This window comes from Prionailurus bengalensis, chromosome A1, assembly GCF_016509475.1.
Source record: "Prionailurus bengalensis isolate Pbe53 chromosome A1, Fcat_Pben_1.1_paternal_pri, whole genome shotgun sequence".
NCBI lineage: Eukaryota > Metazoa > Chordata > Mammalia > Carnivora > Felidae > Prionailurus > Prionailurus bengalensis.
Window position 1 is genome coordinate 90,268,099 of NC_057343.1, and position 27,254 is coordinate 90,295,352.

The 27,254-nt window shown below is 56.9% G+C and overlaps 1 protein-coding gene across 5 annotated transcripts in view; it reads left to right on the top strand.

The window, feature by feature from the left end:
* The first annotated feature begins 1,270 nt into the window (after positions 1-1,270).
* Positions 1,271-27,254, top strand: part of FLT4 (fms related receptor tyrosine kinase 4) — a 44,616-nt gene continuing 18,632 nt past the window's right edge. For 4 of the 5 annotated variants that reach the window (XM_043585154.1, XM_043585162.1, XM_043585180.1 and 1 more), the window contains exons 1-16: positions 1,271-1,412; positions 16,152-16,248; positions 16,864-17,108; positions 17,303-17,415; positions 17,534-17,696; positions 17,913-18,052; positions 18,379-18,547; positions 18,826-18,943; positions 21,565-21,719; positions 21,885-22,047; positions 23,471-23,597; positions 24,668-24,776; positions 25,760-26,122; positions 26,404-26,550; positions 26,653-26,784; positions 26,947-27,053. In XM_043585154.1, coding sequence (XP_043441089.1) covers positions 1,346-1,412; positions 16,152-16,248; positions 16,864-17,108; positions 17,303-17,415; positions 17,534-17,696; positions 17,913-18,052; positions 18,379-18,547; positions 18,826-18,943; positions 21,565-21,719; positions 21,885-22,047; positions 23,471-23,597; positions 24,668-24,776; positions 25,760-26,122; positions 26,404-26,550; positions 26,653-26,784; positions 26,947-27,053 — 2,415 coding nt within the window. In that variant the 5' untranslated portion in view covers positions 1,271-1,345. The remainder of the gene's footprint in view (positions 1,413-16,151; positions 16,249-16,863; positions 17,109-17,302; positions 17,416-17,533; positions 17,697-17,912; positions 18,053-18,378; positions 18,548-18,825; positions 18,944-21,564; positions 21,720-21,884; positions 22,048-23,470; positions 23,598-24,667; positions 24,777-25,759; positions 26,123-26,403; positions 26,551-26,652; positions 26,785-26,946; positions 27,054-27,254) is intronic. The other variant, XM_043585171.1, reaches the window with a different exon arrangement.

Consider the following 27,254-nt stretch of genomic DNA (forward strand, 5'->3'; position numbering starts at 1 on the left):
AGGTCATCATCGTGGTACATGTATCACACAAAAGATGGTGAACAAAAGAATATATGGGATGAATCAATTTAAATAAAGTTTTAAAACAGCCAAAACATGTTTTTGGGTAATAACAAGATAAACAGAAGCAGGGAAATGATAAGGCCAGGACTGGTGGGTCACAGAGGATGGATGAGAGGGGTTTGTGATGGGAAAGGGTGGGGACTTCTGGAATGCTCCTGCCATTCTATATGCTCTGATCCGGGTGGTGTAGGCAGATTTTAAATTAACACTTATAATACACTGATATATACTTTTTATGTGTGCTATATCTTACAACAAGTTTTTATTTTCAAACTAAAAATATTGGAATAAAATCAATATATAGTTGAGAAAAAGTCTAACTTCATCTATTTGGTTGCGGGGTTCCTCCAACATAATTTTTTAAATCATCTGAATTATCACAAATTTCTAACATTTAATTCTTACTCTCAGTTGAGGTTGGTTATGGTTGTTATCAACAATCTGGTCTTGGTTTTTGGCCAGGATGAATGGACTTTTGCGTGGGGGCGGGGGGACTGAAGTGTGAATAAAAGCGGGGGAGGGAAGGCTGCGATAGTCATCATCATGGGATTTATTTTTAAATAGGAAAATTCTAGAGACAGAACTGAAAAGAGAAAGGAAGTCTGTGAGAGGGTTGCCAAGTCAGAGAGTAAAGCGTCACCTGATACAAGGACTTATGAATGAGCTCAGAGTAAAACTATTTGGGGAAGATCTAAAGAGGAGGCGGTGCCTGCAGGGCGGAGGTTTGTTAACACTGGATGTCTCGCCCAAGGGTGCAGCCTCCATCCACACAAAGCTTACCGAATGTTCTCGAAGATTTGACATACTGTATTCATTGCTTTGTATTTTTATTACTTTAAACACTGTATTTACTGATTAAAGGAAATTACAGAAAAATTTTACACCCCGTTACATTTTGTCTAACCTTGACCGCTGCGGGGTTCATTCCCTTTGCAGCGCGCAGTGAAGGACCGGTGCATTACTTGCATTCTCTGTCCTCCCACAGGGGTCCCGGGGGCTGTAGGGCGGCCACGGACTCCGAAGGAGGACACTAACCAGCCTCCAAGCCGCTGAGCCACACGGGTACCTCGGATCTAGGGGGCAAGCTCCACCCGGCCAGGGGGCGGGACTGATAGGTGCGAGGGGCGGTCCGACGGGCCTGGCCCCACCCCCTAGGGGGTCCGCCGGGACCCCGCCCCGCCCGCGGCCTGGCCCCAGCCCCGCCCGCGCCCTGGCCGCGCGCTCACACACCGAGCCCGAAGCGGCGGCGGCGCAGGTCTGACCCGCGCCGCAGCGGCCGGAGATGCAGCGGGAAGCCGCGCTGTGCCTGCGCCTGTGGCTCTGCCTCGGACTGCTCGACGGCGAGCGCGGTGAGCCCGCCGCCCGCCCGAGTGCGCGGCTGGCCGCGAGGGGGGGATACTTCCCCGGGGCGACGAGGGATTGGGTGGGGGGGCACTGGACCCCCGGGAGCCTGGGGCAGCAGGGGAGACGGGGCTGGGAGCCCGGGGATACGGACGCCGATGGAGCACGGCAGTTAGGGCCTGGGCCCTCCGGGATCAGGAAAGGGCGGGCGGAGACTGAAGCCGGGTCAGGGACCGGGCACCGTCTGCACCGCAGCGGAGGGACTGTGCTCGGGGTCCTCGACCACCTTCCACTGTCTGTGGCTCAGCTCCCTTGGAGCCCGGCCCCATCGCACGGCATTCGCAGATAGGATCCTTCGCTTGCTTACTAGCTCCCCGGCGGAGTCCCGGCGCTGCACGGCTCTGCCCTCAGACCCTCGCGCAACGGGGACAGTACCCCGGTGACCGAGGCGGCAATCCCCGCGGGGCCGCAAACCTGGGTGCGCACTTCCCGACTCTTCTTAGCTGCGCTCGAGGTCGGTCCCCCAGAGGGCGCTCCGGGCAGGTGTCCACCTTCCCCAGGCCAGAGATTGCCGGGGCAGCGGTTCGGGGACCGCCAGAGACAGAAGCCGTCAGGCGGATTGGGCGCAGGTGCACGTGGGAACTTGAGGGGAGTCTTGAGTTGGCAATTCAGGAGCGATCAGCGTGGCAAGAAGCAGGATTCCAGCGCTCCCTGTATTTAATGGGTCAGGAGCCTTGAAGGCCAAATTCAAGAGCCTGGACTATATATAAGGCAGCAGCAGCCACGGAAGGATCTTAAGCGCAAGACAGACAGGGTCCGGTCTGTGAAAGGAATATAACCAGAAGTTGCCCCTGTGGGGTTGGAGAAAAGGGAGTGTGGAAGATAAGGGAGGGAACAGAGGAGTATGTTTGGATCGAGATGTCAGGGATAACCCCTCAGGGGTTTGGTGATGATGTGCTAGAAGTCCACGCATGATCTAGTGACCCAGGGAATCAGAGGGTGGAAGGAGGGTCATGGGTCCCCAGTGGTTGGGAGCAAAGTGCTGGAACGGCCGGAGAAGGGGATGGGGGGCTTACTATTTTTGAACTCTGCCCATATTGAGTACTGGCTTTACATGTTTTAACTGTTTTAACTCACAAGGAAGTGTTAGACCCATTTTATAGATGGGGGGCACAGAATAAAGACATATGTAACTTCTTCAAGGTTCCCAGAGGTCAGCAGTAAGGGAAATGGTCAACCCAGATCTATAGGATAACAAAGCCCTCTTCTCTATGCCTTGGCAAGGTGAAGGGCAGAGGACAGGGGAGATGAAGTAGGTGTGGATGAATCTAGAGGCAGGTTGGAGGAGGACATCTGAGTTGGGGCAGGTCAGAGAAGAGGGGCTGCCCTTTAGTCCTTCCTTGCTCTCCTGCATCCAGCTGAGGTCAGGCTCCCACAGATATTTGGTGAGCTTGTTGAGTGACTGAATGAACATGGAGAGAAGTGAAGGTGGTCAGGCTGATAATGGGAGACCCCACCTTGAGGAGATACCCAGCAGGCAGCTGCATGTAGTGTCTGAGGCTCAAGAGAGAGGCTGGGCTGGGGAGGTGGAGTGAGAGCAGAGCAAAGGTTCCAGGATGGGATTCCCCCACCCCAGGGAGGAAGCTAGAACAGGAAGAGGCTTCCCGGGAGACAGGGAACATACCACAAGGTGTAAGAACTGGGAGAGCCTGCTGTAGTGTACCCAGGGGGTGGAAGAGTGAAGACAATGAGACCAGTCCTACAGGGAGTGCGGGTGGCTCTTACCAAAGTCAGGCAGTGAAGAGGAGAGAGGATGTTAGCTGAAGGGGCCCGCGGAGCAAGATAGCCCAGGCTGGATCAGGGCATGGCTGGTAGGAAATGAGCCCTGCATTTGCCCTGAGGAGCTCCCAGCCTGGTAGGTGATGCTGGAGCAGACACATAAACACTTAAATGTAACCAAGTGTCAGGGCACCCAGGGTGGGTGGCCAAATACTGGTAGGTGAGAATCTTGGGAACCCTGAAGCTGACCCCTCAAACGTGTGCAGTTAGTCCTAGAACCAGATTGTTGTCCCAGCTCTGCCCCTAACTGGCTTTGTGGCCTGGGGCTCTATCTTCCTCTCCCTGCACCTCAGTTTCCCCATGCATAGCAGTGCAATGGGCAAGCACTTGAGGGCTGTGCCTGGGCCCGACTTTATGGCTTGGGGTCCCAGTCCAGTTCCAAAAAGTTTTGCCTTGGCAGTGTCCCTGTGGAGAGGGCAAGTGGCAGAAGATGGGCCCAAGAGGGAGGAGAGTCCCTCTAGAGAAAGGCTGTTTGTGCCATTGGACAGTAGGAAATCAGCTCAGGGACAGGTAGGGGAAGCAAGTGACTGCTCAGGACTGCCTTGGCCTAAGGACAGTGGCCCCTGCCAGCCAATCAGCTCTCTGCTGTCCCTGTTACTCAGCCCTGAGCCAGACCCAAGTCTGGACAAAGGTGTGGGGGTGGGATGGGGGATGCAAGTCAGCGCAGGCAGGATGTGGGGGCTGGGCCACCTTACTCAGTCCTGTGGACCACTGGCCCCGGCTCAGTCACTGTGGCTGAAGGGCTCTCTTCCTCCACAGAGCACAGTGCCCACACTACCAGGCACCGCACTGAGAATGAGGCATAACAAGAGGATGATCTGGCCAGCTCCCCACCCTGCCCCAGGCAGTGGGACCCTGATCCAGGGAAGGAGACTGCAGTTCTGTGCACATCGCAAGCTAGGGTGCCTGCTCAGGGTAGCTCAGGGAGGATTCGGACCAGCCCCATCCTGCAGGGGTTTCCTGAGTGCCAGACTGGCAGGGACACAGGCGTGGTATCTGTATCATAGGGATGCAGGTGCTCAGTGACCCCCATGAGGTCCAGCTGGGAGCTGTGGGCTGCTCAGGAAGGTGGCATCATTTCCAGCTCAGGGCTTCTTGAAAGGGTCTGCAGACTCCAGGGAAGGGAATTCCAAGTAGGGCAAAGAACCCCTGAAAGGTTCAGAGGCAGGAAAGTGCAGATGCCGTGTGGGGACTCAGGGTTAGTCAGATGACACTAGTCTTGGGTGAGGTGGGGGAGGTGAGGCTGTTGGAGGTGGCAGGAGCCGGCAGCACACCTGGAAAGGGGACGTTCTGGACAGAGAGCCACCTAGTCAGGTTCCCTGAAAGCATTGCCAGAGGAGCAAAACAAGATGGGAGCCCATGGCAAGGACAATACACCAGAGGAGGAGACAGCAGGAGATGGTGGGGTGAGAGGGATGTATGCTAGTCTTTGGCTTAAGCCACAGAGTGGGTCGTGAAGACTGTTGACCAGATGGGAGGAGGGGCGCATGTAGGGAAAGAGGAAGTGCTGCCCTGGGAGGCAGGTCCTCCAGGTGGAGGTGCCCAGCGGGACTTCCTGGGAGATCCCAGTTGATGCAACCGGGCCAGATAAGAAAGGAGGAAATTTGGGAGCGCTTGAGTGTAAAAGGGCAGAGAGGAGTCAGGGAACCCAGGGAAATTAAGTGGAAAGTTCTTCTCTGCATCTAGCTTATACTCCTACTGCTGTCATTTGGGTGTTTTCCTCCATATGGCAGATTTCAACCCCCCTAGGTCCTGGCCTGGCCCCCATGGCTCTCTGAGATGCCTCTCAGAGAGGGAGGTGGGCAGAGGGAGGGGTCCGGAGAGTCCCTCACACTCCCTGCACTGACTTCAGAGCCAGAGGCAGCCGACGTGTCCAGCTGGAGCCAGGGATTCCTGAGTTTCGATCCTTTTCAGACACTGGCTTCCTCTGGGATCTCAGTTTTCCGGTCACGCCAAAGGGAGAAGTCTGGGAGCAGGAAGGTGCGGGCATTCAGTGCTGGCAGGGGCTGGGCCTGGGTGGGGCAGCAGCAGGCACGCCCCGGCCGGGACCCCGAGCCTCAGGCCACCTCCACCCTCCCACCAGGCCAGGCCAGGGTGGGGGTGGCCCCACGAGCAGGCGCAGGTCTGGGTGGTGAGTGGGGGAGCCCCGCCACGTGTCCAGCGAGGTCAGCAGGGGTTCATGGGAAAGGACTTGTCGGCCACAGGAGAGGACATCCTGCCTGCGTTTCCCTCTTCCTGTGGCAGGAGCCCACGGCCCCGATTTAGAAGTGCTGGGGGGCCACCTCTGAGCCAGCTGGGCTGTCCGATAACACCGCCCGTCCTGCCGCCAGGGAGCAGAGCCCTGACTCCAGGCAGGCCAGGCAACTGCCTGGCACAGCTGCCCTGCACCAGGAGCCCAGCATCTGCCAGCATGCCCCTCCCCCCATATCACCCTCAGCGGGACTCAGGCAGCCCGCCCTCCCTGAAATCACCTCCATGCTGCCCCATGGGACCTCTAGAAAACAGATCTGATCTGACCTTTCAGTGGCACTGCGGATGATAAGCACCAACTTCTTGACCCTTCCCACTGGGGTCCCAAGGGCATCCCTAACCCTATGTCTGCCTAGCCCACACCCACAACACACCCCAGCTCTCAGCGCATGACCTTTCTCCTACTCTAGATACACCTTGTCTTTCACCCAGCCTTTGGGAGGTGGCCAGGAGCTCTAGGCTGGTGGAGGGAGGATGGTGTTGTTCCAAGTGGGTGGGTGGGAGGGGGCTTCATTCCCACTCGCTGTGTGCCTCAGAGGCACGAATGCAGGCTTTCAGGCAGTTCCAGGGGGAGCTCTTATCGTCACCCGACCTAAAGCCCCATTCTCAAAGCCACCCTAAATTCTACCAAATGGAGATTCCTCTGTATTAAGCAGCACACAGGCACGCACACACACACATGCACATTTGGAGTGTCCAGCAGCGGGGCCTCACCTCAGTATAAAATGGTAAATCAAATTGCTTTACCCTAGGGTGTGTGAAAGTTTTAGCTTTGTGTCATAGGCTTATTGTGCCCATTTTGGAGATGAGGAAATTAAGGCCAGAGGGGTGAAATGGCTCACAAGGTGCTAGAGTGTCAAGTGCTAGAGTATCTGGTCTCAGATGGCATAGGGCCAAGGGGTTAGAAGGGGCAGGTGGTTGTCCACGTTCCCCAAGGAAGGATCTAGAGGGGAGACCATGGGGGAAACTAAATTTCTGACCGCCTCTGGACATTTTTACCTTGATTGTCCCAGAGACCTTTCAAAAGCCACATGCCCCACAGACACGTTGCCCTTCCCCCAAGTCTGCCCCTGGCCAACATGCCTACCTCAAGACAGGACATCTCCATGTCCATCCCTCACCTCCACAGCTGCCCACACACTGTGTGCTGCCCCATTGTCCCCTAGATCCTCGGGGGAGTGGGCAGCAATCCCAGGCCAAGTCTCATACTGGGGATGCCACCATTAAAGGCGAGCATTAGCTCCCTCATCCTTGCACAAAGCAACTGTCAAATGTAATGAGCTGACCACTGCATGGAGCCGCAGAAACATGCAATGGGGTCCCCGGTCAGGGGGGGAGGGGCCTCAACATGTACCTCTAGGGAGTGGGCACTAGATAAGGCCATGCAAAGAGCTCAGCTTCTGCCGCCAAGCAGCGGAATGGTTTTAGGCAGGAAAGCAACTTGTGTTCTAGAAAAATAATCTAACCACTGGGTAAGATCTGGACCAGTGGGAAGACACTGGTGTGGTGGGCCACACCAGACAGTAGAGGACTGGAGGGCTAGACAGCAGGGGACTGGAGGAGGGCAGTCCCAAGGTGTGGCTATCCGGGCAGAAGGCAACCTCTGCTAGATGTCTGCGTGCTGGAAGTGCAAAGCCCTCTGCCAGGGGGGCAGGGAGAGAAGAGGGACAGGCCCAGAGCTCCCAGCCACCCTGCCTTTGGTGCTGCCTCTGAGAATGGACTAATGGGCTGTGGGGGGTGGGCAGAGTCAGGAATGCCTGACAGGTGACCGTCCCTAGGATGGCAAACCTAGTGGAAGGGAGAGCAATGCTTCCAGGGCTGAAGGAAGGAAGATGGTCAGATCAGCTGAAGGCCTTTACATTTCATAAACTGCAGAAATGCAAATAATGCGATCCTGTATAGAGTAAGTGGTAACTTCCCATAATCCTGTCCCCCAGAGATCATCTCTGAGCAACAAGTTAACTTCTGTGCTTTAGTTTTCTCACCCGCAAAATGCCAAGAATAGTACCCACCTTAGTGGGGCGTTAGAGGGGTGTGATGTGCACAGGCCTGGGCAGGCACACAGAAAAGTGTTAAATCCATGTTGGCTACTATTATCCTAAATAGTATGTATGGGGTAAGCAGAATTTGGGGGTCAAAGCACATGAATATTCTTTTATTACGATGAGTGCTTGTGTGCCCACATCCTTGCCAACACTGGGAATTCTCTTTTAGACACTTGCTCGTCCACAGCTGTGTGCCCTGTGGCTCCAGCTATCCTGCCCAGTGGTGAGTGTGGTTTGGTAGGAGGGCTGGGGGGTGCCCTGCCAGAGACATCTTGGAAGCAAGCCCCACCCCCAACCAGGGCTGGAGCTCAAGAGAGCTGCCAGGGAGAGTGGGGGAGCTCAAAGGTGGGCTCAGAGCCCTGCCATCACCAGAAGGCAGCACCCCAGGGAGCAAGGCCAAAAGTCTGAGGCTGACCTGGGACCTGGGACCCTTTTCTGTGGCCTCATTGACCCACATCAGTTCTGTCTATGTGACAATCCAAGGTCAGCCATACTCAGGCCTTGCACATTCCCTCTGCCATGTGTGTTCTCCTGGAACAAACTCCTACTCAGTCTACAAAGCCCATTTCAGCTCACCCCCTCCTGCCAGCATGGCTTTCTCTGACACCCCCCACCACCACCACAACTGTGACATACAAAGCACTCAGCAGACAGTGACAGCCAAGGGCTCAGTGTGCATGAGCCAGCAACAGTTTGTTCTTGCTATGGTTCTTATGTGGTATTGTTATTTGTGGTTCCCTGTAATCCTGGGAACAATTCTCATTTCTCAAGTAGGAAAACTGGGGCTTGGAAAGAGCAAGGGACTTACCCAAGGCCATACAGCCAGAGAGTGGCATTGTGGAGCACACAGCCAGGCTCAAGGGGCTCCAAGCACGTTCTGGGAACAGCCCCTCTCATCCCAGCCATCTCAGCCCTGTATGGTCAGGGAACTGTGGCCTCTTGACCCTACCCTTGACCTCTGGAGGCACAGAGGTTACCGGCCAGGTGTGGGGGGACTCTAGGACTGAACACCCCTGTGCCTTCTGGCCAAGAGTGAAAGAGAGAGACCTGGAGCAGGTCTCCCCAGATCTACTCAGCTCTAGGACAGATGCATAGAGACCCCAAACCCAGCCTCAACTGGCCGGCTGTCTCCCATGTTTCTCCCTCAGCTTGCCTCCAGTTTGCAGCCATAGCTGCCTCTGTCCGTCTGGACATAGCTGCTAAGGAGTGTGTGGATCAGACTGGCATTACTGCCATATAGTCTCCATCACCCACAGGGTGACCATGACAGTGTCTGCAGGAAGAAATTATCAAATGCAATAACCACTACCACTATATTCTGGCAGTGTGTGGGGGCACCCCTGAGCTCACAGACAATCCTGACGTCATCCCCAGGTTGGCCATACTGGACTTGAGGACAGAGCCATGACCCCCAGGAGCTGCCTGATGATACAAATCCTCCCCATGTAGAGGATCAGGGCCAGGGTAAGGACAATGTGCTCAGCCTAGTGTCTTGGAGCAGGAGCAGTGATTCTCCAGCCACAGAGAGCAGGGAAGGAGAAAGTGTACAACCTGAGGCAAGCAGGGAGGTGGGCAAGGACCTAGTAGATGCTGGCTGTGGCAGGAGCATTGGGAGGTGAAGCCAGAAAGGAGGGCAGGGCCTGTTAGGATGGGCATCACCCTGGAGGCCAGGCCAAGGGCATGCACAGCTCCAGAGGGCCTTGAGGGTCCAGTGCAGGTTTCCTCAGGTCACGACACCCCTCTGGGCTTAGGGACAGATTGGAGGCCAAAAAGGAGGCTGCTGGGGAGCAGGGAGGAGGAGAGGCCAGCACTCAGGTTAGTGGTGGGAGAGAAGGGGACCGAGAGATGTGAGGGCTAGGACTGGGCAGGGATGGGCCTGGGCTTTTCCAGACCTGGGCTCCTGCACAGCTGTTAGCCTGCTGCTGCTATGGGGCTGGGAGACTCAGTTTCCTCATTGCCAACTAGATTCATGATTCTTCCCTTCCTCCCAGCCTGTGTGAGGATCAAATGAGGCAGTGACTACAAGGTCATGGCCAGTGCCTAATGCACAGGATTTCCCACACCCCCGCCCCCTGTGACTCGTCCCTCACCCAGGATCCCAGTGTGCTGCTCCCACAGCCGGCTGCCTGTGGCTGACTCCAGGATCCCCACTGCCCAAGGCTGCTGACAGCACACAGAAGAGGAGGTGTGCACTCTGGCCTCCCTGACCTCGGCCCAGCGCCTGCCCTGACTGCTCTGTTGCAAGCTGGGGGGCCAGGGACGCCAGCCAGGGGAAGGAAGAAGCCAGTTCCTGGGCCAGGAACAGGAAGGCAGGGGGAGTGCAGCAGAGGCCAGGATGACAGCGCTTCCTGCTGCGGGAAGGGAAGGACAGTGGGGACAGACAACAACCAGGCAGGAAGGATGCATCTTCTTTGGGGTTGCAGGTGGGGGTTGGGCAGCATGGAGCCTCTGGGCAAGGCAGTCATTGGACCAAATCTGCCTTAGCTACTGAGCATTCTGGGGTACACATGGTCACCAGGGAGCTTGGTCTTTAAAATTGGAAACATTTTCCAGAGGAATGACAGGGTCTGACATAGTTTCAACCTAAAGGAAAACCTGAGGTTTGTTTAGCCAGCCAGTAAGCCATCCACCTATCCTTCTATCCACCCATCCATCCATGCAACCACCCATCCTTGCTTCCTTCCGTCCATCCACCCATTCTTTCATCTATCCATCCTTCTATCCATCTGTCCATCTATCCTTCTATTTAGCCATCCCTCCTTCCACCCTTTCATCCATCACCCATCACCCATCCATCCATCCATCCATCCACCCACCCTTCCATCTATCCATCCTTCTATCCACTGTCTGTCCATTTATCTTCCTAACTAGCCATCCTCCCTTCCATCCTTTCATCCATCTTTCCATCCACCCATCCTTCCATTCATCCATCCATCCATCCATCCATCCGTCCGTCCTTCTATCCATTTGTCTGTACATCTGTCCTTCCACATAGCCATACTTCCTTTAATCCATCCATTTACCCATCCTTCTTTCCATCTATTTGTACTTCTATTTATCCATCCATCCTTCTATTCATCTGTCTGTCCATCTGACAGTCCAGCTAGCCATCTTTTCTTTCATTCATCCATCCACCCATATTTCCATCCATTCACTCATTCATCCGTCTATCCGGTCATCCATTTATTCATTCAACAAGTATTTATGGAGTCTTGATTCTGTGCCAAATGCTGTGCTAGACATGGGGTGGGGTAGAAAAGGAAACTGTACTGGTTCTTACCCCACTGAAATTTACTGTCTAGTAGAGGAAATGGAAAAACGTAACTTAAACAAATAAGTAAATAAGATAATTACAAATTGTGACAAGAAGGATTAAGGAAGCAACCAGAAAGTTAAGATGAATATTAAAGGAGGATTTAGGTTTTAGAAGGGGTTAGAAGGTCATGGCTAAGCTAAGGCTTTAAGGTGAGAAGAAGCCAGCCTGTGCAGGGCATGTGAGAGGATGCAAATCAGGAGGAGTGTGTTCAAAGCCCCGGGACAGGAAGGAGCATGCACATTATGGAAGAGCCTGAAGGGCATGATGGCTGGAGAACATGAACACAAGGTGAGGGTGGCCCAAGAGGGAATGGAAAGGGATCAGGGGTCTAGCCATGGAGTTTGGATTTTCCTGAAAATGCAGGGGAAATCACTGAAGGGATTTAACCATGAGCATGATATGGCCCCTTTCTGTTCCCTATGTATCACTTACAACTATGTGGGGGACTGAAGGAGGGCAAGAATAGGCCCAGAAGCCCACTTTGGGGAAAAGTGCAGTTGGGCAGGCCCCAATGAGACAGCAGGGGCTGGCTCTGAGATGCTTTGGTGGTCGGTGATTGGCCAGGGTGAGGAGAAGCGTGTCCACAGCTGCTCCCATATGGAGAGGTGGGAACTATCAAGGAGAAACCTTGGGCAGAGGTGAAGAGGGTGTGAGTCTGGAGTTCAGTATCAGAAATGTCAGACTTGGGTTGTCTGTAAGGTGGCTAAGTGCAGCAGCAGCTGGATACTTCAGGCTGGAGTTGAGAGAAGGACAGGAGGTAGAGACTCTGGAAGTACCCAGACACTTAGGGAAGAGACCTACAGAGAAGAGAGTGAGAGGGAGTACATGTGGTGCTGGGCAGAGGGGAAGGAGGAAGATAAGAGTACAGTGAGCTCACAGCAGGTGGCAGAAGAGGAAGCAGCCCTGCTCTCTGCCTGGAGCACCCACTGGTCCTATAACATGGAGGTCATGGGATGCCTTGACCAATGGCTCCATGAAGCAGGGGGTTGGAGGAGAAGGAGATCTGCACCCCAGAGAAAGGATGGATGAACTTGAGAGGAGAAGGCAGCAAGCAGAGCTTTTGTGGTGAAGGGGAATAGGAAAGGGGAAAGGGGACAGGCACAGGAAGCGAATAGAGGATCAAGGAATGGGTGGTGGCGGGTGGGGCAAGACTTGTTTATAGGATGGCAGATGGAGGTCTTGGCCTTGGGAGTGCAAGTGTCAGGGGGGTTCCAGGGCCCAGGTAGGGGGTGTAGAGTTCGGATGGGGAAAGATGATCTCCATATGATGGTTTTACTTCATTAATGCTGAGAGTGAGGGAGGAAAGAACGCCTTGAACTTCAGTCTGAGGGCTCATTTAGGATCCATCTACAGGAAAAGAAGGGGGTGGGGCAATAGCACAGGGCTCTGGCTTTGCACTGCGTGCTGAGCCACTGAGGGCCATGGTGGTGCTGCAAGGATGGGGTGGAAGGTGAGAGGCAAGGAAAGGATCAGGATGATGGGCTGAAGGCCGCACTATGCCAGTAGACAAGGGCAAGGCCAGGGAGGGGCCTTGGGGGGGCGCCTTGGGGGGCCTTGCCTATGGGAAGAGGTCCCTGGACTGGGAGTTTTCATGAGGCTGAAGGACTTAGCAGAGGTGGCATAAGGGCACCTAGCAAGAGGAGATGGGGAGAGCAGGGCAAGGCAGGCACTTGGTAATGGTGTAGTTCTCATGAGGACCAGATCCAGGGTGTGCCCAGGAAGTGAGTGGCTGAGAGGAGGTGGAAGGACAGTAGGGATGAAGACCACAAAGGCCAGGATGCTGGTGAGTCATCCACGTGGATTCTGAAGTCATGGGGGATGGTGTGAGTTGTGGTTGCAGGAGCTGGAAAGCTAGGAGCAGAGAATGAAGGGAAGTCACCACGACAGCAGCTGATGACAGCTTTAGTGGGGAGTAGGTGGTACCATAAGAGAACAGAGGTGACCACAAGGAGCCCTTCATTGCCAGGTATGTGCAGTGGAGAGCAGTACTGCCCCAATGAGAGGGGTGGCTTCAGAAAGTCAGATTTCAGTTGAGGCTGAGGATGGTGAGGTCTACAGCAAAGTCTGCTGAGCATGCAGAGCCTGGTGGAAGTGAGTGAAGACAGGGGCACTGGAGACAAAGGAGAGGCTTGCACAGATGATAAAAGGGTTGGCAAGGAAAATGGATGGTCTGTCTGTTCAGTACAGTGATATGGATGCTTCCTTTGGTGGTACGGTGCCCTCTATGGAGGAAGATCCTACAGGCCTCATTCCCCATCCATCCATCCACTCCAAAATCCACCTTTCCACCCACAATCTACCCACCCATCGACTCATCTACCCCCCAATCTACTCCCATCTACCTATCCACCCATATCCACCCATCCACCCTCCATTCACCAACCCTCTCATCCATTCATCCTCCCACAGTCCACCCATCCATTCCACATCCACCCATCAACCCCCACCCATTCATCCACCCATCCACTCCTATCCACCCATCCACCCATCCACCCACAATCCACCCACCCATCTACCCATCTACCCCTCAACCATGCCCCATTCACCAATCCACCCTCCATCCATCAATCCACCCACCACTCATTCATCATTCCATCCATCCACTATCCATCTACCCACCATCAATCCATCCAACTATTCAGCCACCCATCCACCCTCCCATCTATCCACCCACACCCATCCATTTATTCACCTGATCGTTCATCATCCATCTTACCATTCTTGAATCAATCCCCTCAATCTTCGGTGTACATCTCCTCTGAACTGAGCTTAGGAAGATCAATAAAATACAGCTTCTCTTCACATGTGACCAGAAAACCACAAATCAGTCTGATAAACGTTCTAACAGCAGGAGCCCAGGAGGCAGAAGCTGCCTGAGTAATGATGATTGCCCCACCATAGGGAAGGGACATGTGAACTAGGCCCTGTAGAGGGGGCTCTGCAGAAGGGAAGGAAGTACAAATGTCCAGGGTGAAAAGACAGGTGAAAGCAAAGACTTCAGGATATGAAAAGCCCGGCCCTTTGCGACAATGGTGAGCACTCTGTGCCTCTCAGAGATGTGTCAGGAGATGAAGCTGGAGAGAAGGGCACTGGGCAGAAAGTTCTGGCATGCCCCTACTTTATCTTAGAGGCAAAAGCTTGCTTCCAAAGAAGCTGGGCTGACATCTGCCACAGCTCCTAGCCAGGGGTGCCAGGGGTGTGCCCTGGATGTGTACCCCAGAAAATGGGACCCTGGGGGTCCCAAGGCAATGCTACAGGCCTCACCACAGGGCATGCGCAAGCCTGGGGCAGGTGAGTGCTGGCTGCCATACTTCTCCTCTGGTGCCCACACACCAGCCTCAGGCCTCACCCCTAACTGATCCACTGGGAAGGCCCATCCTTTCTTCCCTCACAGGTCCAAACCCAAGCCCACTGACCTCCCTCTACTGTAGCTCAGAGGCCAGCCATCTGCTTGGTGTGGCTTTATTCACTTTCCACTACCTGGAAAATCCCATTTCTCCTTCAACACCCACCTCTCCTGGGATTTCTTCCTAGCCCCTAACCACCTGAGGGGAGGCTCCCTTCTGCAGGACACCCTCTTCACACACCAGCCCTGGAGGTGTGCAATGGGGGCTGGTGTGAAGGGAGTGCTAACACTTGCCCTGGGGAGGGTGGAACTGGTGGCAGAGCCCACTGGTCTGAGTGTCAGGAGGGGGTACACCTTCAGGCTAAGGAGGGACTTTGCAGTGGTCACAGTGGCCAGACGGGGAGTTGCTTTCTGAGAGCAATGGTGCAGTCCAACTGGAGGTCCTCAGTTTCCCTGTCAGTACAATGAGACTAGATGCTCAGTAAGGGCCTTCTGCCTCTGCCCCACTGTGGTGTGGTGCCTAGAAGGTTTTGACCAACAGGAGGCACGGAAGGGAAGGGGAGAGCCAGGCTCTGGCTAGTGGCCTTCTTGTCCACATGAGGCTTAAATGAGATCTGAGTGTACAGAGTGTGTTGTCCTACACCCTAGGGTGGGTCAGGGGTCAAGGGTTCAGGGTGGTGTAGAGCCAACTATAGTGGGGGTCCTCTAGGATCCGCATCCCACAATAAGCTGCCAGGGCAGGACACCTGGTATCAGGGAGGTGGGCAGGGAAGGACAGAGGAGCTGGACCTGTGGGTCAGTAGTGAGCTGTGCCCCTCAGAAGGACAGGGACATGGGACACGGTGGGTTGGGGGGGGGGGACAGGACACAGCCCTGGGCCTCCAGCCACGCAGTCCTCTCTTCCTGTTGTCTCACGATGGTCCTGGCAGGATGCATCTGCCAGAGTTCCAGGTCCAGACCTCCCCCAAGGCCTGTTCCCACCCCTACCGGGATCTCACACACACACTCACACACGCCCATGGGCATGCACACATGGACATGTCAGACACACACATACACATCCACACACAAAGCCACACATACCACTTACACACCAGCCTCACAAACACGCAGATCCACGCCCCAGATACACACACACACACACACACACACAGACCCACACCTATGGGCATGTGCACACATAGGCACATGCTGTCCTGCTGAAAGGAGAATGGGGGCAAGAAGCTGCATGAGCAGCAGGGCAGCAGGAGGCTTTTCAAAGCAGAGTTATTTGTGTGTTTGGGGTCAAGCCCTGTGGGAAGGATGGAGGAACGAGGCAAGGGGTGTCGGGAGATACTGGGGCAGCCAGAGGGGGCTGCGAGGGTGGACAGAAGCAGATAGAGCCAAGGACATAGGAGGTGAACTCCATGGGACCTGGGAGAGGGTGAGGTCATGGGCAGAGTTTGCAGCACGGGCAGTGGAGGCCCTTGGTTCTGGGCATTTGGGAAGGGTCTACACTGTGCATGTAAGGACCCCCTTACAAGCAGTGGCTGTGTGTCTGGGGTTTAGGAGGGAAAGCCCTTCATATAGTCATGTGGGGGTCACCATGCCAAGGTGACACACTCCAGGCCTCCCCCAATTTAGAGTAAGGCCTGTGGTCTCTCCCATCAACTTCATGTCGCCAGCCCAGCTTATGTGAGCTTATGGGGCCAGAGACTGGGATTCAGTCAGGTCACAGCTCACTGGGGGCTGGGCCCAGTCTGTTGCCAGGGACAAGGGCAAGGGGCAGCCTGAGGTAGAGATCCCTGGTTGTCTTGGGGCCTGGAAGGTGCTGCCCGGGGCCAAGAGCTGAGGCAGCCCTGCCGTAGAGAGGGGTATGCTCTTGTGGGCAGGGAAGGCCCATCAGTCCCAGACTGACATCACCATGTGAACTCATGATCCAGCGCCATACTAACCCTGTCTCCCACCCCAGGTCTGGCAAGTGGCTACTCCATGACCCCCCCAACCCTAAACATCACGGAGGAGACATACATCATTGACTCCAGTGACAGCCTATCCATCTCCTGCAGGTACTCATACCTCAGCCAAGGGATCAGGGGCCCGGTCCCTCCTACAGAAGGCCAAGGCAGGAGATGGTAGAGGAGAACCTGGAAGGCAGTCCCTCCCAAGGGCAAAGGGACCTCAAGGCTTCGTGGGGCTCCCTGGTTGTCTGGGTGTGGGTTCCTGGAGGCATAGACCATCCCCTGCCCTGCAGACATGCTACACCTGCTCCCACCACAGATCGATTACCCTGCACCCACCCTTGGGTCACTCCTCACTGACCCCAGGCCACTCCATGCCCCAAGTTACCCTGCATGGACCCCAGGTTCCCTACACCCACCCCCAGCCACCCTCCATTGGCTCCAGGCCCACCCACACAGACCTCAGACCTCCTATCCTCCCTGCAGCCCTAGGAATGACTTGCAGGCTTCTTTGCAAGCCAGCCTGCAATATGTAGGCCCAGGAGCCATGCAAAGGCCCCCAAGGGCCTTGAGGAGCACCCTGCCCCGGGCTGGGTCCATGGGCTGTTCCAACATCAGGGTGAGACAAGCTATAGGCAAGGCTTGACTTCTGGGAAGGCTCCGCAGGGATTGTGCCCTAGAGTTGCAGCAGGAACCCCCTTGTCCTTTCGTGTCCTCTGTCAGGGGGCAGCACCCCCTCGAGTGGGCCTGGCCAGGGGCTCACGAGACACCAGCCACGGGGGAGAAGGACGGTGAGGACACAGGGGTTGTTCGAGACTGCGAGGGCACAGACACCAGGCCCTACTGCAAGGTGCTGCTGCTGCCCGAGGCCCACGCCAACAACACGGGCAGCTACCGTTGCTACTACAAGTACATCAAAGCCCGCATAGAGGGTACCACCGCGGCCAGCACCTACGTGTTCGTGAGAGGTGAGGGCACCCAGAGCAGCTGGCCCCGCGGCTGCCCAGGAGGCACGGGCAGGGTGCTGGATCCTGGAGAGGCATCCAGCAGCTGCACCCCAGCCCCAACCTGCGCACCCCTTGGGCGCCACCCAGGGCCTCTTGCCTGGGTAGAAAACCCCTAAGCCCTGCCTCCCCGCCCACAACCTGCCCCCTCTCCTCAGACTTGGAGCAGCCGTTCATCAACAAGCCAGACACGCTTCTAGTCAACAGGAAGGATTCCATGTGGGTGCCCTGCCTGGTGTCCATCCCTGGCCTCAACGTCACGCTGCGATCGGTACAGCCCCCATCCCCAACCCCACCCCAGGATCTGGCCCTCCTGTCTCTGTCACTGGAAAAAGAGTTCCCCGGTCTGGCCAGGAGGAAGTGAGCTGACAGCCACCATGTCTCTGCAGCAAAACTCAGCACTGCGGCCTGATGGGCAGGAGGTGGTGTGGGACGACCGCCGGGGTATGCGGGTGCCCACACCACTGCTGCGCGACGCCCTGTACCTGCAGTGTGAGACCACCTGGGGTGGCCAGGCCTTCCTGTCCAACCCGTTCCTCGTGCACATCACAGGTAGGGGCTGCCCTGCGCTGCAGGCCCTCCTCCTGCCCCACCTGGGAACCCCTGCCCATGTCCTGGGGGGACCGCAGGAAGAGGATGGGGGATCCCCCAATTCCTGCTAATGGGGCTATAGGTGCCACAGCTGGTCTCATCGGGCACCCTGTGCCCCACACCCTGTATGTGCCATCCTGTGAAGGGTGTGGGGGTCACTGTGCATGTCTCCACCAGGCAACGAGCTCTATGACATCCAGCTGTTCCCCAAGAAGTCGCTGGAGCTGCTGGTTGGGGAGAAGCTGGTCCTGAACTGCACTGTGTGGGCCGAGTTCAACTCGGGTGTCACCTTTGACTGGGACTATCCAGGGAAGCAGGTGAAGCCAGCAGCCCGGCCAGGGCCATACTGGAACCATCCCCCGGAGTCCCCATTCACTGCCCACACTGTCCCCAGGAGTGTCCATCACTGCCCACCCCCACCCTGGCCTGGTGCACACTGGCCTCTGAATAGAGGGTCCTGCCCCAAGAGCCCCTGTCTGATAGCAAAGTTTTCCTACCCTGTCTGATAGCAAAGTTTTAAGGAAAACTCTGGGTCTGGGTCCAAGGCTTCCAGAGTCCCTGCTAGGCTGGGGTATGTGCCTTTGGTGCTCAGTTCTGCCAGAACCCACCTGCTCTGACCCTGGGCTTCCCTGGGCGTGGGCAGGCAGAGCGGGGTAAGTGGGTGCCAGAGCGGCGCTCCCAGCAGACTCACACAGAGCTCTCCAGCATCCTGACCATCCACAACGTCAGCCAGCATGACCTGGGCCCGTATGTGTGTGAGGCCAACAACGGCATCCAGCGATTCCGAGAGAGCACTGAGGTCATTGTGCATGGTATGGCGTGGGGCTGAGTTGGGTGTCAGTCATCAAGCCTGAGGAACAAGGGTCCATGTGCAGTGTGGGCGGAGGTCAGAGGTCAGGGTGCACCTGAGCAGTGTAGAGTCCAGCCAGAGGGAAGGGAGGATAATGAGTGGACCCCAGAGGGCCGGGCGAGCCCCAGTCTGCAGGCATCTGTCCTCTGGGGGGTGCCAGACCACGGCTGGGAGTCCCTGGGCAGGGCTGGGTCAGTGACTCCAGGCCCCAGCTTTACACTGATGCCTCCCATCTGGCAGAAAAGCCCTTCATCAGCGTCGAGTGGCTCAAGGGTCCTGTCCTGGAGGCCACCGCAGGAGATGAGTTGGTGAAGCTGCCTGTGAAGCTAGCAGCGTATCCCCCGCCGGAGTTCCAATGGTACCAGCCCTGGCCCCTGCCTCTTGCTACCCACCAGGTCCAACAAGGCGGGAAGGGCAGCATCCTCCCCATCAAGGGTCTGTGCCCTGAGACCCCTATGGGGATTCTCCTCTGAAGACACTCTAAGGAACATGCACCTAAGACAATATTTAAGCCAGAGGGAAAGTTATCTCTGGTTGCTTCTAAGCTACGAAAGCTTGCAAACACCAGCCTCCTGTTATCAGTGGGTGTGGTGGGCACAATGTAGGGCTTTATCCAACTGATTCCTGCAACTGTTCAGTGTCCCTGAGGGCCCTGCCAGCTGAAGGATGTCACAGAGCTTGGGCCTGCCCTACAGCAGTGGCTTTGGGTTTCTTAGGCCTCCCTCTGAACAGGTTACCACCACCAGGACCCTCCTATCCATGAGTTCAGAGATGCCACACAGTTTCCACAGACTGTTGTAGGGCCAGGCTCTGGGCTGGGCCTGAGCTGTGTGGCAGAAAGCAAGAGTTTCCAGGAGGCCCACAGACTCCAGAGCCCCAGCTCTGGTCTGTGACCCGAGAAGGCCTCCCCTTCAGGATGTATTAAGGGTCAGTGAGGGGGAGGGTCCCTCAGTGGTGGCTCCGCCCTTGCTATGTGCTCCCAGAGAGCTCCCTAGGAGCTCAGGTTGTCACAGCTTCCCCCCCACACACACACCCTTGGGTCATCTGAGCAATCAGTGCAGTCCAACCCTGGGATGTCACACTCTAGCCTGACCCCCATTGTACACATGGAAACAGAGGTGGGGGAAGGGGAAGGGCATTCCTACCTGAGCACTAAGCCTCCTGGGAGAACTCTGCTTCATCCTTTCCCAGCTGGCCAGAGAAACCCTGCCCTTCCCAGACCAGGGCACCTCCCTCCAGGCAGGATCACCTTTTCTGAAAGCCTGGAGCTGGGCAAGCAGGGGCCCCAGACATTCTCAGCTGGGATGTCACTGTGCTGGCTGTCCCAGGCTGGAAGCAGGCTTCTCCTGGGAGGGCCTCAGGATGCTGTGGGCCTGGGCCTTATATAACCCTACCTCTAAGGCCATAGGCTTTGTGGTCCATTAGCAGTACCTGGTAGAGGACCAGCATTTTGGGGACAGGGTCTTAAAAGGCACTGATGCAGCCTGGAGCCTCCCTTACATATCAGCCTCCTGGAGATACCTGGGGCTCTGTCCCCTGCTCTCCAAGGCCAGCAAGACTGACCCATCCAGGGTCTGGCCCAGACCTGGGGCTCAGGCAGCTGGCTGCCTCTCATCATTCCCACTACATCTAGTTTTTCTCCTCTCACCTGGCCAACACCTGCCTCTAAGAAGTGCTCAGCTGGGCCCATTGTCCATTGAGGCACCTGCCCCCAGGCACAGTAGCCACCACAGCCCCACAAGGGTCTACTCTTCTAGGCTGTCATGTGATGGCTATGAGTAAGTGAATGGATAGAGATCTAGTGGACAGACAGGCTGGCCCTCAGCTCCTGAAGCACCCTTTGTGTCCAGCACAGTGCTGACAACCACAGGCTGTAACTCAGTTCAACCTCATGACCCCTGCAAAAAAGTGCATTTTGTTTCCCCGGTTTTCAGATGATGACATTGGGGGCTTGGGGCCATGAAGGGGGTTGCTGAAGATCACAGACGCAGCAGGAGGCAGACTCAGAATTTTGCACCAGAGCCTGGCAGGCCACATGGCCTCAGGTCTGCCCTGCCCTGTCCTGCTGTGTGACCCTGGATGACTCATGCTCCTCCCCTACGTCCCCCCTCACTGTTGGTCTCTGACCAAGGGTGTGCCTCTCCCGCACCACTCTGGCTGAATACCAGGGGAAGGCACCTGCGTGAGGGAGGACCATTTCCAGGTAGAGTCTGGGTTGCAGAGGCAGCTGCCAGCAGCACTCCCAGGTCAGGCCTGGGGAGGAACCACATCTATTTGCATATACACTGAACACCGATGTGTATTTCTCTAAGTGTAGGGACATAGCAGTAAAGGGGACAGTGTGAGGAGAAGCAGGCAGGGAGAAGCAGGGCAGAGGGCAGGAGCTGGTTCATAGGACAGTAGGCAAAGTTTTGTCTAATGAGTAAGTATTTGAATGTAGGAGAGAGGGAGCCATACAGGTGTCTAGGGGACCGAGCATCCAAGCAAGGAGAAGGACAGCAAATACAAAGGCCCCAGGTGGGAGTGTGGGGGCAGCAAGAAGACCCAGCATCTGAAAAGCTCCAGGGAGGGCAGAGCTGGGGTCAGAGAGTGAGGTAGAGCCCCCATGCGGTAAGGGTCTGGTCTGTGCTACTGGAGGACTGCACTTCCGGTCCTTCCCAGTACATACCATTGAAGTCTGTGAGAGACAGTGCGGCCTGGAGACCATCCCCATAGCCTCCAGGTCACCTGCTCTCCATGCAGAGTCAGCAGCTGCCCCAGCCTGAAGCCCTGCCGCCCTTCCCAGCAGCCTCCTGGTCTGGTCCAGGAGGGGTCTCTCACTCCAGCCTGGCCCGTCAGGACTCTGGCACCAGCCTCTTCCTGCCTCCCCTGACAGTCTACTGCAGTTATCCTGTAGGGGCCTGGCTGTGGCAGGGAAGGGATGCTAGGACAGGGCAGGCGTTGGTCCACGTGAGCCCCTGAACTCCCTTCTCGGGCCAGGTACAAGGACAGAAAGTCAGTGTCCGGGCGCCATAGTCCGCATGCCCTGGTGCTCAAGGAGGTGACGGAGGCCAGTGCCGGCATCTACACCCTCGCCCTGTGGAACTCTGCGGCCGGCCTGCGGCGCAACATCAGCCTGGAGCTGGTGGTGAACGGTACAGGGGTGGGACGGGAGAAGGGACAGTGCAGGGTGGGCTTCCTAGAACAAGACAGGGGACTCTGCTGTCCCTGGGTGGACTCTACAGGAAGGGGCACATCTTGAGTAGAGAATGGTGGGCACGGCAGGGGCCTGCTGACCAGCTGTCTGCTTGTGTCCCCAGTGCCCCCCCACATCCACGAGAAGGAGGCCTCCTCCCCCAGCACCTACTCCCGCCACAGCCGCCAGGCCCTCACCTGCACTGCCTATGGGGTGCCCCCTCCTCTCAGCGTCCAGTGGCACTGGAGGCCATGGACCCCCTGCAAGACCTTCACCCAGCGCAGCCTGTGAGTGTGGCTCCAGCCTGTCCTTCCCTGCTTCCCAGCCCCATCCTCAACCTGGGCTGGGCCCCCCACTCACGGCCCGCACTCCTCCCCAGAGTCCTGCTCTAAACTCGAACCCTACCGCCATTCCCTGACCTTACCTCACCTGAGCAAGGCTCAGAGCCTCCCTAGTATCCATCAGTCTGGGCTGCACATGGGATGGTGCAGCTGTCACCCACCGCCTTGAAATGAAAGCCCCCAAGACACATAACGGCATCATCCAGGAGGACAAAGGGAACTGGGCACCAAGTGGGCAGACGTGAGCTAGTTTTATGAGACTTGTATTGAGCACTGGGGCACACCAATCATGCCCAGTTAACTTTTTCTGAGCAGTGTTCACGATGACCCCTTATAGAGGAAGAAACTGAGGATCAGAGAAGGGCCCTGACTTTCCCAAGGTCACGGCTGTAAGCAGCAGAGCCTGCCCGCCCGACTGAGGAGCCATGCGCCCCTACACGGGAGCTGGGTACCAGGAGGACAGACAGACCAAGGAGTTTGCTGAGAGCAGGGACAAATTGGACAAGCAGGGGATGGGAGAAGAGGGTGCCAAGGTAGCCAGCGGTCTGGAAGGCACTAGGGAGCAGTGAAGGGCACGGAGTGGGGGGGCTCACAGGTCACATTTGCCATTGAGCAAGAGATCCTTGTGGGCAGGGTGGAAGGGCACAGGCTGGGGAAGGATGGAGGCTGGGAACCCAAGGAAGTGACAGAGAAGCTGCACCAGGAAAGGGGCTATAGCAACAGGACCATCAATGGTGGAGGCTCGGTAGGGGTGGCCTGCTTTATCCAAGGCTCATAAGAGATTCTTCTAGACCACGAGGCCCTTCCAAATTTGCTTCCCTCTGATGCTTCTACCTTTTTGCTCTAGGCCAACTGACAGAACCCTAGGGTCCCACTCTGCTCTGCTGGGGGTAGACAAGAGCCTCCCTTGGGACCCCAGACCCATATCCCAACAAGGGACTAAAGGTGCTGGGGTCACACCCAGCCCAGGAAGGGGCCACAGCTCTGGAAGGAGGAGGGGGCTTCTTAGAACAAAAGTGTTGACTCTGCTGCCCCTGGGAGATGTAGGAATGGGATGCAGGAAGGGACACATCTTGAGTAGGGGGTGGTGGGCACAGCAGGATAGAGGGGGCCATGAGGCCACAGGTATGTGCTGCTCCGCAGGCAGCAGGCCTCGGCCTTTGGGGAAGGCTGTGTCTGGCAGCCTTCACAGGATAGGTTGTTACGGGACCATAAGCATAAAGAGTAGAAGATAGTGTTCCAGAAACAAAGCCCCAATCCCCACACGTGTGAGCAGATGACCCTGAGTATGACAAAGTCTCGACCCCCACCCTCTGTGGGGCCTTCCCTGCCCATATCCTGACCTGACCTGGCCCCCTCTTGCTCCCAGCAGCCGGCGGCAGCAGAGAGACCACATGCCACAGTGCCGTGACTGGAGAGAGGTGACCACACAGGATGCGGTGAACCCCATTGAAAGTCTGGACACCTGGACCGAATTTGTAGAGGGGAAGAATAAGGTATGCGTCAGCCATGCCACTGATAGGGGAGGAGAAGGCAGGCAGAGAGGAGCCCTCTCCTGGCCTCCTCCATTTCCCCTAAGCCTGCCGAGCTCTGACAGTTGGTGGTCTTTCTGCAGTGTCTCTGGGCTTCAGCTCCCCTTCCTGCACGTGGATGGGGAGGGGGGGGGACCTCCAGCTGCTTCCTAGACAGAGAAGCTTAGATTCAAGGCAGCCCTTCCAGGCCCTGGGCCCCAGCCACCCACAGGCTCCAGGGCTAGGAGGGTTAGGCCTGGAGTCAGCTAGGTCTCCACCGAAGGCAACTGAGCCTCTGGCCCAGCCTGGGGGCAATGCCTAGAAGAGGCCAGGCAGGGGAAGGGACTGAACAAAGGCACCCACTTCCTACGGTCACTTCCTGTTTTCCTACACACCTCCAGAGCCTCTTCCTGTTCCAGGCCTGGCCAGGAAGTGCCCAGCTTGGAATGGGGGGTGGTGGTGTTTGGATGGTAGGCAGGGCCTATGGCCCTCTCCTCCCCCAGCCTCCAAGCTTCCTATTCCCCAGGCCAGAGTCCTTCAGGCCAGTCCTATTCCAGACCTGGGACCCATTCCCTCCCCTTGCCACCATCCAGGGCCCAGAGAGAGGTGCTGTGAGCAGCCCTGGGGTGAATGTGACACATCGCAAGGGTCCCACACAGTGACCAGCTGCTGGCCTTGCTCCACACCATGAATCCTAGCCCTGGCTTGGACCGCCCCAGTGCTAGACTGGGTCTGTCCCCTCCTCCTCAACATGGCCACAGCCTCAGCCTATCTACACCCAGAGGTCTCTGTACCCCTGCCTAATGCTGCCCTCTGACCTCGGCCACAGCTGATGCTGTTCATAGCTTCGTCCTTGACTTTTCCAGAGAGCCGCTTCTGCTGTGCAAAGGCTTCACCTTCTGCTCCCCACCTGGTCCTGTCTCTGAGCTTGGTCCCCTCCAGCTCCAGGCCTCAGTGATCCCCACTACTCTGCTGGGCACAGCTGCCTCCTTGCAGAAAGGGAGGAAGGTCAGGGTGGGATGAACTTGGGCAGGAAATGCTTGTGTTCTGCTTAGACGGTGAGCAAGCTGGTGATCCAGGATGCCAACGTGTCTGCCATGTACAAGTGCATGGTCTTCAACAAAGTGGGCCAGGACGAGCGGCTCATCTACTTCTACGTGACCAGTGAGTGACTTGCACAGGCCTGGGTGGAGTCAGGAACCAGCGGGCACAGGAGGAAGGAGAGAAGGCCTGGAAGAGGATAAGGAGCCCAAGTTGGGCCCATTGAGTTTCTGATGATGTCAGGCACCCGGGAGAGACATCAGGGGCCCAGTGGGCCCCTGGGTCTGGGTGGGAGGGATAGATTTGGAGGTCATCAGCATATGAACTGGGGTGCCGGTCCACTGGGATGGAGTGGCACCCTTTGCCCCCAACCCTGGAGGCACCTCCCCACTGGTGCTCCTCCCACCCCCTTCCCACACCGCAGCTGGCTCACATGTACATGTTTCCTGGGGGGAAAAGGTCTGTAGTTTCCTCAGATTTTCAGATGTTTTAGTGCCCCAGTTATGCTCAGAAGCCTATTAAAGGACAGTCACTGTGCCCAGGCATGTAGATAAGGGCACCTCGAAGAGAGATGGGGCCAGAGAGGACACCCTGTGGGAGGGAGGGGGGAGAGGAGCCCACAGGAGCCTGACAAGGAGTGTGACCAAGGGACAAAAGGAAATCAGGAGCGAGGCATCGCCACAAGCTAATGAAACAATGAGATTGTTTCAAGGAGGGGATAGTGGTGGAGTGTGATCAGCAGCGAGGGAGGATGGGACAGGACGGCACCAAGTGTGCAGACAAGGACCCCACTGATGGTCCGGGCTCCCAGGAGCAGTAGGGACAGCAGTGGGGCTGGGGTTTATGCAATAGAGAGCTAGAAGGATGACAGGCAGGAAATGGTGGGGCTGACTTCAGGGAGCCAGTCCCACTGGTCAGTGTTGGGGAGAAGGGGCATGAAGGGGGCTCTCCCTGGTGGTGCACCCGGCCCAAATACACGTGATGCACCATCTTGGTCGAGAGCTGAGTCCAAAGAGAGCTGGGAAAGGGAGAGCGAGCACCGGGACAGGCAGGTAGGTATGCCAACTCTGGGTGCAGTGTCACAGAGGTTCCTCCTCCCTCCCCAGACATCCCTGACGGCTTCAGCATAGTATCCGAGCCATCGGAAGAACCCCTAGAGGGCCAAGACGTGCGCCTGAGCTGCCGGGCGGACAACTACACCTACGAGCATCTGCGTTGGTACCGCCTCAACCTGTCCACGCTGCACGATGCGCACGGGAACCCACTGCTGCTCGACTGCAAGAACGTGCACCTCTTCGCTACGCCGCTGGCAGCCAGCCTGGAGGAGGCGGAGCCAGGGGCGCGCCATGCCACACTCAGCCTGACCATCCCCCGCGTGGCTCCAGAGCACGAAGGCGACTACGTATGCGAGGTGCAGGACCGTCGCAGCCACGACAAGCACTGCCACAAGAAGTACCTGTCAGTGCAGGGTGAGGCGGGCAGGGCTGCAGGAGGGGGCTGGCGGTGTTTCCCCAAGAGCCTTTCTCCCCTCCCAGAACGCGCCTGAGCCGCCACTGAGGTTCCTCCTCCCCACCCCACCCCCCTGCTGTGGAGGTCCACAGCCCTCCCACTCTGCGCTCAAACCCGATCCTTCCTTGAGCTTCGCACAATCCGTCCCCACTCTCTGCTCCCAGCCCTGCGAGACCCTTTCCCGGAATGCCCTGAGGCTTTCTGCAGCGCCACTTAGCTCGCTCTCGACCCCCACCCTCAGCCCTGGAAGCCCCGCGGCTCACACAGAACTTGACCGATCTCCTGGTGAATGTGAGCGACTCTCTGGAGATGCGGTGCCCCGTGGCAGGGGCGCACGTGCCCAGCATCTTGTGGTACAAAGACGAGAGGCTACTGGAGGAAGAGTCCGGTAAGCGGTGGATCCAGGCGAAGGGCGGGGTGCAGAGAGAGGCTATCCAGGTCAAGGGCCCAGACCCAAAATGAACTCGAACCTCCACCCCACCCCATACAGGAATCTACCTGGCAGACTCCAACCAGAAACTGAGCATACAGCGCGTGCGTGAGGAAGACGCGGGACGCTATCTGTGCAGCGTGTGCAACGCCAAGGGCTGCGTCAATTCCTCCGCCAGCGTGGCCGTGGAAGGTCCAACCTCCCCATTGCACCCTCCCGCCCACCTGCCACCCGCACTTGACGCCTTCTCATAGTCACCTCCCTCAAGTTGTGCCCACCAGTCAGGGCGCTTCTCGCAGGGTGCATCCCCCTCCCAAAACACACACACAGAGTAGCCCCTTTCTGCCCACTCAGGCTCCGAAGATAAAGGCAGCATGGAGATCGTGATCCTTGTCGGCACCGGGGTCATCGCTGTCTTCTTCTGGGTCCTCCTCCTCCTCATCTTCTGTAACATGAGGAGGGTGAGCGTTTCTCCCCCAACTGAGCCTCTCCACCGCTCCTTGTGGGGTCTCTCTACACCATGCACCGCGTGTAAGATAAGAAATAAAATCCTCATCCGTCCTGGCTCACCCGGAAGCCTCACCTCCTAGGAAGCCTCTCAGACCCCTCCATGCTGGGCTCTTACACCACCAGAGGTTGTCAGTCTGTCCCCTCCTTGCCTG